Raw genomic sequence first — 9,790 nt, forward strand, 5'->3', positions numbered from 1 at the left:
TTGTCCTACAGGAGATGGCCCACCAGAATGGTACTGCTCATTCTGGTAGGATGACCACTCGCGTAAGTACACAATAACAAGGTTTGTCATGCAATTTATTTTCCAGCAAGTTATTAATTTTTTTTTCAATTTTATAGGATTCAATACAGCTCAGAAAGAACCTGTTGGTCCAGATGCTGACGATCAAAAACAATGAAGCAGCTGGAAACATACCGGCTGGAATTAGAGCGGCCTTGAGGGTTTTAAATGACTGAATATGGATCGATGCATATTCATATGTCATAAAAAATGGATACTACAGCTATCTTAGGGATTGAAGTGAGAATTATCTATTTGGCAATACGAATAACTATATAATGCATTGGATTATATATACATATAGGTTTAAATACTTTTTGGTGTTTTGGATATATTAAACGTTGGTTTTGCGACCCACCCTATAATTCCTTGTATCGTATAACTCGATCCAAGATATGAGAACTATAACTCGAAATATCACGTCAATGAGTACAATAAAGTCATGCATTGTTTTGAAGGCGGTAAGGGCGATGTTTTTAAGGTGGTAAGGCGAGGCAAGGCACTGGAGGGGGGGCCTCACCGCCTAAGCGGTAAGGCATAAGGTAACGCGGACGCGTTAGATAGTTCTAAGCAGTAGAATGAAGTAGAATTTGGTAGGCAACTAGGCATAAACACTACACATCTTGCACTTGCTGCTGGTTGTAGAGCGCATATAGGATCCATCCTCTTTGAACTTTCTCTTCTCCCCAACAGTAACCACTATAACAGAGGCAGTGAGCAACCAGCAAAGCAGCTAGCGCAAAGCAGTGAGGAACCAGCAAACTAGGAAACAATGAACAACTGAAAACAACAAGCAATTAACAACTTAACATGGAAGATACAGAGCAGAGGATGGTGGGGGAGAATGGGGAGGCAGAGGTGTTGTCTCCTTGCTGTTGCTGGTTGCTGTTGTACTGAAGAGGAGGAGGATGAGCTACTGGAGAGGAGGAGGATGAGGAGCTGCTGGAGAGGAGGGGATGAGGATCTTTGTATTGTATGGAGAGGATCCAGAGAAGGAGGAGGATGTGTGTGTGGATTGACGGTTGTTTCTCCCTCTCTTTCACCCCTTACTTGTTGACGCCAACAACATCTCTGTTACCCACCAGAAGATTGTTTCCCACCTAAAACTACTTCCCTGCCTGGCTGGCAAGCTCAAGGCGTCCAATGATGTCACGAACTATATCTTTGGCAATACGAACTATATATAACTATCATGTCAATGCCTACTTATCAAAATCAGCACTAAAAGAAAAGCAGTTGTCGTAAATCATAGGGTGATGGAAAGTATGTACCTCATGTTCAAGTCTTACTGAAATCCAACGATCATTTCCTGCATGCTTTGCCTACAAATTAAGTGTAACTTGACCCTATTAGAATGATTTAATGGACTCACTTATCAAAATTTAGTTGAGCATACTCTTACATGATAAGGCTTCAAGGCTGATCCTGATTGTACATTCACCAAGTTTAGTTGATCAAGGAACACATTTGCACTGAAAACAAACATTTGTACAGGGAAATCAATGAGCCACCACGACACCAAAGTATATTCATGAGAATTTTGATTAAAAAAAGAGACTGATATTAAACGGCCAAATACATTGGAACTTATAAATTTTCTTAACGCCATTGTTTTTTTAATCAATGCTATTATACCATAATTGAGCTTAGTAATATTAATATTTCAAATGAGGAAATCATCAAGCAATTTAGGTTTTAGTTCTCATTTAATTAAATTCATAGTGTTTGTTATAAATTATTTGGAAACCCATAATATCTATGGATCTTATTACTAAACAGACTAGCCTGGTACTGTTTTATATATGAAATTTGGGTTGGCTAATTGGATCCTAGCCAACCAAGATGACGATGCATTTTGCTTCACACGTGAAAGAAAAAATAACAAATCAAACAGTCTGTTTGTCTTACACAGTTTGTGCAAATATCATCAAGCTTAACATATATAAGACCACTCACAATATCACAGACCCCCACACATATATAATCCCAGGCTTGCATATCCGGTGCAGTGAATGTTCGACAACTTGCGAGTACAGGAACCTACAACTACTAAGCTACTATACTAATCAAGTCACATTTTGTTCAATTTGCTACCGTGTAGTTGTGTAGGGGATGTACCTGGTTGGGCAAAGTCGCTCGAGTCTGCTCTGTCTCACCATCAAAAATCACCACCGTGGTTGTGTCTTGGCCGTCGGGGATACGTCTTCGCCCTGGCCCTGCCTGTGAGGCCGGGTCACGGCTCCTCGATACATCAGCGAGGAGGATATCAGGTCATGGAAGCAAAAAGGAAGAATTTTCTTCAAGTTGCTACCATGTATCGGATGTACCTAACTGGGCAAATTCGCAGGAGTCTGCTCTGTCACAGATGGGCTGCTGCAGTTCCACGCCTCCTTGTGACCTACGGTCGCTTGTACTTAGTCGATGTCGACCTTGCAAAAGATCGAAGATGCATTAGGTGCATTTGTGTTTTGATTGTGCAAACAACAAAATTCGATGGCTGTTAATTGCCATATTTCAGAAACAAAACATTTAAGATTGTTTGTTTGTTAATTTAACTTGATATATAGTACATGTTGGACTGATTAAATACACATAAATTATATAGAAAGTTCATGTTTACCTCTTCAAATTGAACAATATTAACAAAAGAATAAATATTTAAATAGACAAATAAGATATTTCGTTTTTATATATGGGAAAATTTTATTCCTCATAAGAACTAATAAGTAACTTAGTGGCATGCAATCAATGATAAGTTGTTTATTTAATTAATACATCAATTTAATTATTTAGTAAGTTCTAATTTCTGACATATTTTCTAATTTATTAAGATGTGTGCGTTTGATGAAAAAAGGAAAGATATCTGACCATACAGAAGTACATATCTGAAAAAGGAAAGATATCTGCACCATACATAAGTATATATCTGAAAAAAGGAAAGATATCTGCTACCCAGCCTTCCCCTGCATGGCCTACCTATATATGTTAACCTCATGTGCCATCCCTCACCCCCCTCCTTACTCTCCCTTCCCCCATCACAGATATCAAAGGATCAAAATACCCAGACTTGGAGGAGAAATTCCCGAGGAGTACCTTCAGTAAGCATGGGGCATCAAGAAGGCGAGTTCCTCTAGGTATGCAACTTTCTGGATCTTTCTCTTCTGTAAAAGGGTAACAGGTATTAGATTAGGATCATGTTTGGTTAGGCATACCATCAGATTCCAAAAAAACACACCAGTGGAGATAGTGCCATCTTATAAAAAGATCATAGCCAATACAATTGATTGTAGATATAATCAAGCAGTCCTATTAGGTGGGCTGCAACTGAATACAAACAGTTCTTTCAGATATTATAGGCTAACAGTCTATTCTGGACATCGCACGTGTGTCATACACCTAAATTTTTAAGTCATGACCATAGTTGACTGCCTAACTTTTTAATGAAATCTCATATATATATTTGAGCTAGAAAAACAAACAAATAACTTATTAAGTGTTTCAACATGCCAGAAAACAAACAAATAGAATAGGACTGCTTGAATATATATATCATCAGAGTCATAATATTAAGTCATTACATGTAATAGAAATTGCATGAGGACAAAATGCTTCGATGGAATAGTCTAAAATTATTCACAATGGATATGTAATACTCTAATACCAACTATATCCCAACCGAATGAATCTACATTCTCAAGATAGAGCAAGTAATACAATGAATATAACAAATTGAGGACAGTGTCAAAGCACATCATCTGGACAAGCAAGCAATAAAAGCAAAGTTGGGCAGGAAGATCTGTTACTGTATGATGCGGTACGTAGAAGGTTGCATAGTCAAATTAAAATAAACTACTCCCTCTTTCCATCTATATAGGGCCTAATGTGTTTTTAAGACAACCTTTGACTATTGACAAAATTAATAGTACATGGCATGCATAATGTGAAAATTATATCATCAAAAACTCCTTTCACATACGAATTTGACGGTATGCTTTGTGTAAGTTGCATGTCATATTTTATTGCTCTAACATTTGGTCAAAGTTAGCCTCGAAAAATGTATTAGGCCCTATATAGATGGAAGAGGGAGTACCACTGGTTTTGAACAGAAAAAACTGTACAGAAGTCAAGAGGAGTAATTGTATATGACATAAATAAAAGAACATATAAGGAATACAGATTCAGGCATAAGTTCCAGGTAAGCATGGTACTAAAGTACATAAAACAAGATAATATGCTGCTCATATAATTATATACAATTTACCTGCTTTCCAATTATTTGTGAACTGTTCTCTTTCACTTTAAGTACTTTTTGAACTCTTTGTACAGCAGCTCTAGCATTTTCAATCTCCATGCGTGCATTAGTTCGTTCTTCGTCAAAAATTCTAATAGCATCTTCAGAAGCCTGTGAACGATATAGAAAGAGTGATTTGTGAAAAATCAAAAAATGGGAATATACCAAGATTAAGCATACTTGATATGGATAAATGATGTTTATAAAAAATACTAACGATTGTGAATCCAAGAGGAATTGGAACATGCTTTACGCACAAATCATTGCCAGCATGTTATTTTCTTAACCATGGTAAGAAAATCAGGCAAAACTCCTAAAAATTTGTTGTTCAACAAACCATCGGCAGGCCCCTGAAAATTTGTTGTGCATTTGCAAGAAAAGAAAACCATTTCAAATTTGTAGTACTGTTTGATAGTCTGTTTCATAAGTCCCAACAAAGGCAAAACTTTAGCTTGCCATGCTTAATCATGGCAGATAATTAACATTTAAAAATGACAGAACTAAATTTTCCTCCAAAGCCAGTAGCAAGCAGGGAAAATACACATGGCATTTGATAGTACATTGTAAACAGAGAACACAGAATGGATCATGGTACTAAAATGTGCTTACAAAGGTCCATAGAATAAAGATACTTCCAAAGTACAAGGATCAACTCACCAGTTTCAGTGAAGTCGCTATTCTCGTGACCTCGGTTTTCTGCTGAAGCAACTCATTTTCTCTTTTGGACAGCTGAACTGCTAAAATATCCACCTATAGAAAGTGTCAAACTATTAAATTGCTCACAAACAAAGGGATGATTTAGGCATATATATTTAGCTGGAAACTTCTTTTAAGAAACCATATTGGTTAGTTTAGAACACTTGCAGCGTCATTAAAGATACTCTAAAAACGCACTGAGGAACAATAAATGCTCAAAGTTGTAGCAAACATCTGCACAAACCCTAAAAAATGCTCAAGGTTCTAGCAAACATCTCCAAAACCCTAGAAAACATCTAGCAAGCATCTACACAAACATATGGAAACTAAAATGCTCAATATTCAGTGAAACATCTCCACAAACCCTCAAAATAGAGCTAAGGATGCAGAGATGCTGCCACAGATTAAGGATTAATTTGCTTACCATCAGATAAGCAGGATCCGTGCGAGCTAGCTGTTGCTAAGAGGGAGTTGCTGCCGACGGGTGCAGCAGCATGAGGCGGGCACAGAGCGGTGTCCTCTGGCCAGCTGGCTGGAGCGGTGGGGATGTGGGCGGGTGGTCAGAAGCGCCGTTGGTTGAGGTGGTTGTGTCCCCGCGGCGCGTCGGTCGGCGCACAATGTGCTGAGTGCTTGTGCATGTCATCCCTCCTCGCCGAGGGCGGCGGTGTCGGCAAGCAGTCGTCGTCTCGGGTCAGAGGTAGTAAGAGCATGTATAACACTACTTTAGTGATCTAAACGCTCTTTTATTACCTTACGGAGGGAGTAAGTAATAATACTGTGTCTCCTAGACTCTTGTATTACAAACAATGGATAAAGGAACTACGTAAAGACGGGAAAACAAATAAATCAAAGAAGCCTTTTCATGTTCACGTCTCATCAAGATAGATAAATGAACTGTTGCCTAGAAAAACAAACTGAAAGAGAGATCCAGGCTTGCAACTGACTAAACAAACAGAAAGAGAGATCCAGGCTTGCGACTGGCAAGAGGTTATTTTGTACGAGTATAGAGAATTACAACAAGAGCACACATTCCGTTGAAGCTAAATGGATGTTTTTCCTATAAATAAGCTATAAATGGATGTTTTCTTCGAACTAAGCTAAAGAGATGTGTCAGCAAACCAAGACTAGAAGATTCAAGCTTGCAGGCACAAATAATAGGCTAAATTGATGTTTCAGCACAACAAGACTAGAAGATTCAAGCTTGCAGGCACAAATTACAGCTATACGTAAAAGCTATACTGTAAAAACTGGAGCTAGCATAACACACAATTACGTAAGTGTTACATAGAATTTTCCGGCCATCCTGTTCTTTTACTATGAAACTTAAAAGGTTGGGAATGTATAGAAAGAATGGAGAAAAGTTTAGCCTACAATACAATGGCATGGTGTGAACATTATTGACAATGCAACCTTGCAGGACACAGGTTTGAACCCAAAGCACATAACTGCAGCCTACATGTATAAATCAAGATTCATTACTCACAGATTCATTTTAGAAGAACAATGTGAGTTGTAATATCAAGGACCATTCTATCAGAAGAACTCATTATTAAGAAGGCATTAGGCTCTACATTTCTTAGTTTTGCTTGACAAACAGTTTTACTCTACCAAAGTAGACAATGATAGTTATATTAACATAACTAGGCAGGGCAGGGCAGGGAGGAATGCTCTTGAACTCACCGAAATGAACATGGGCAGCATTCTCCCTTGGATAACACTGAGAATTATCCGCAAACCCAGCATTGCGCTTGGCATAGTCACTGAACCGAGCAGGAGACAAGATTTCCACATCATCATCGTCGTCCTCTGATGTCGCTGGTTTCTCCAGATCGATCATATGGCGGTAACCAGACCTCCCGTGTACACCACCATGATCAGGTTTTCTCCTGACTGAGCCCTCAACACCCAATTTCCCTGCGACCCCATTGCCACACCAAATGGCCTGCTTGCCTCGTAGCTCATGAGAAGAAGCACCCAGCAGATCCCAGATGACAGCAAAGCAGAGAGACTTGTTGATTTAGATTGTAGCAGTAGGAATTTGGGGAAAGTTTAAATGATTCATGTTTGGCCTGAATAGCGTAGCTCACCATGTCGGATTGGGAGGAAGTAGCCATGGGCATGGAATGGGTGGGATAGAGGACATCATGGGATTGCTCCCAGAAGGGCACATCAGGCCTGAGATTCCTCTGCGCCCAATACAGCCTATGCAGTTCCTCGACCTACAAACACCAAATCAGATGCAACCACATGAGCAAGGGAAATATTTCACAGCACAAACAAATTAGCTTTACGTCTACCGAATCTGCCGAAGAAATTGCGAAAACAATTGACTTTTATTCGTGGCTATATATTATTTTTAATCGTGATTTACACGGGCTGGCTTGTGAGGAAAGAAGAGATTTTTGCAGGGAGCAAGTAGGTAAGCAGGGGAAGGCACCTGGTGGCGGTAGGCGTGTTCTTGGCGGAGCATTGCGTGGCCGAGGCGGTGGTCCTGGGGCGCGGGCTCCGGCGACGGCGGCGCGCAGTTGAGATCCAAATCCATGACATCGGATATGATCTGCCCCCTCCCTGGACTGGACTGTACCCAACAACAAGCAACCGAGCAAGCAACAGAGAATCTAATTGAGATCAAACAAACAATCGACCGGTAGGAGGAAAGGCAACCAAATATACTAAATAAACAACGGATTAAAACAAGAAAATATAGGCCAAGATTTTACTTACCTAGGCGAGGGAATACATTTGGCTTCCGATGCAGTGGAGGAAGCTAGCTAGCTACCGGTCTCCTCCTCCTTTCTGCATGCTTTTCTTGTGATGTTTTCCCCTCCCCCAGCAGTCGTTGTCCTCGCCGTCCATGTGAGGTTTGCTCATGGCGCCGCGGCACAGAGAGAACAGATAAGGAATTCAGTGGCTAAGAAGACGAGGAGGGGCGGATCTGAGCAGCCCGCGTTGAATGGATTTGCCAAGCATGGGTAGTGGCTTACCGGAGTTGTGTCATTGCAGGTAGTGACGCGTCGTTGCGGATCCAGCTGCGACATCGCCGGAGAGTAGCGCCGCCGCGGATCCGACCGGAACGGGAACGCATCCATCACCCACAGGTGCTCTAGGAAGCGCGCCCCATCCGTCCCGCTCGGTCACGCAGCCCACAGCAGGCAGCCCCAAGGTCAGTGGATGCAGGAGACCGATGCGGTGGCCGGCGGAGGGGAGAGTGGGTCTTCCTGCTCGTCGACGCGGGCGGTGATGCGGCGGGGGGAGGGGAAAGGGCAAGAGGGTTTGTGTGAGTGAGACGATAGGAGATGAGAGAGTGAGCGAGACAAGAGGATATGTAAAATGCGGCGGGGGGAGGGGAACGGGCGACGCCGCGTCGCTTTAGTTCTACTGCCGCCCTAGAGGCCTGCGTGCCAGGTGGGCCGTGGTGGCGGGCCGCGCAACAGGCCCGTCGTGGCGGGCCTGGCTTTTTTGTTTTTTTCTTTTCCTTTTTCTCTTTATTTTTTTGGGTTTCTGTTTATATTTTATTTCCTATACTTTTTTATTCTTTAGTTACATTATTTTGTTTTTATTATAATATACAACGTTCGTTGCATGTCACAAAAGTGTTCAATAGTATTAATGAAATGTTCATGGGTTTTTTCAACAGTTCATCATCCATTACAAAATTGTTCAACATTTATTATAAAATGTTCAATGAATATATAATCAATGTGTTTTTTAAATTTGTAATGGTATATTACAACAAATTCAAATATGTATTAAAAAATTGTTCAACTTATATTACAAAAATATATAATCATTGTGTTTATTTGTTTATTTTCTTGTCCTTTTTGTCTTTCTTTTATTTTTTTGTTTATATTTTTATCCTATAATCTTTTATTCTTTATTTATAATGTTTGATTTTTATTATAATATACAAAGTTCAATGCATGTCACAAAAGTGTTCAACGGTATTAAGGAAATGTTCATGTTTTTTTGAAAAGTTCATTGTCCAATACAAAATTGTTCAACATTTATTATAAAATGTTAAGTGAATATATAATCATTGTGTTTTTTAAATTTGTTAAGTGTATATTACAAAAAATGAAATATATATTAAAAACATGTTCAACTTATATTACACAAATATATAATCGCTTTGTTTTTTGTTTATTTTCTTTTCATTTTTCTCTGTTTTTTTCTGTTTATAATTTTTTCCTATACTTTTCTATTCTTTATTTATATTGTTTCGTTTGTATTATAATATAGAGAGTTCATTGCATGTCACAACAGTGTTCAACGGTATTAAGGAAATGTTCATGGTTTTTTACAATAGTTCATCATCCATTACAAAAAATTTCAACATTTATTATAAAATGTTAAGTGAATATATAAAAATTATTGAACATTTATTATAAATTATTCAACTGTGTTTTTGAAATTGGTTAAGTGTATATTACAATAATTTGAAAACTGTATTAAAAAAATTGTTCAACTTATATTACAATATTTATCATCACTATGCATTTTTTGAGTTTTTTCAAAATAAGTTTGATACTTAATATGTCGCTCCGCAAGATTTTTTTTGCGGGTTACAAGAGTTCCTTAGATTTTTTTTTAATATTTATTACATGTTGTTAGTTTTTAGCCAGTTTTCTACACGGCTGGAGCTCGTTACATCCAAATGGGCCGTCCCAGTCGCCCCCTGCCATGCTTAAAGGCTCTCGTATTTTGCTTACCACATGTTAACCTGGC

At 39.1% G+C, this 9,790-nt stretch overlaps 1 protein-coding gene across 25 annotated transcripts in view; it reads right to left on the reverse strand.

Annotated features, from left to right (window-relative positions):
• Positions 1 to 8,402, reverse strand: part of LOC125544219 — a 33,934-nt gene extending 25,532 nt beyond the window's left edge. For 14 of the 25 annotated variants that reach the window (XR_007299343.1, XR_007299334.1, XR_007299345.1 and 11 more), the window contains exons 1-10: positions 7,790 to 8,402; positions 7,503 to 7,643; positions 7,153 to 7,284; positions 6,746 to 7,073; positions 5,027 to 5,119; positions 4,340 to 4,480; positions 3,172 to 3,239; positions 2,197 to 2,507; positions 1,481 to 1,550; positions 1,350 to 1,400 (exon numbers count right to left, since the gene is read on the reverse strand). Coding sequence is in view for 7 of the 25 variants with exons in the window: in XM_048707822.1 (XP_048563779.1) it covers positions 6,261 to 6,517; positions 6,746 to 7,073; positions 7,153 to 7,284; positions 7,503 to 7,607 (822 nt within the window). In the remaining 18 variants the exon portion in view is untranslated. Of the gene's footprint in view, positions 1 to 1,349; positions 1,401 to 1,480; positions 1,551 to 2,196; positions 2,508 to 3,171; positions 3,240 to 4,339; positions 4,481 to 5,005; positions 5,120 to 5,489; positions 5,751 to 6,209; positions 6,518 to 6,745; positions 7,074 to 7,152; positions 7,285 to 7,502; positions 7,684 to 7,789 lie in introns of those variants that run through there. The other 11 variants (XR_007299341.1, XR_007299340.1, XR_007299337.1 and 8 more) reach the window with 11 other exon arrangements.
• Positions 8,403 to 9,790: the final 1,388 nt, after the last annotated feature.

Source organism: Triticum urartu, chromosome 3, assembly GCF_003073215.2.
Source record: "Triticum urartu cultivar G1812 chromosome 3, Tu2.1, whole genome shotgun sequence".
Taxonomy (NCBI): domain Eukaryota; kingdom Viridiplantae; phylum Streptophyta; class Magnoliopsida; order Poales; family Poaceae; genus Triticum; species Triticum urartu.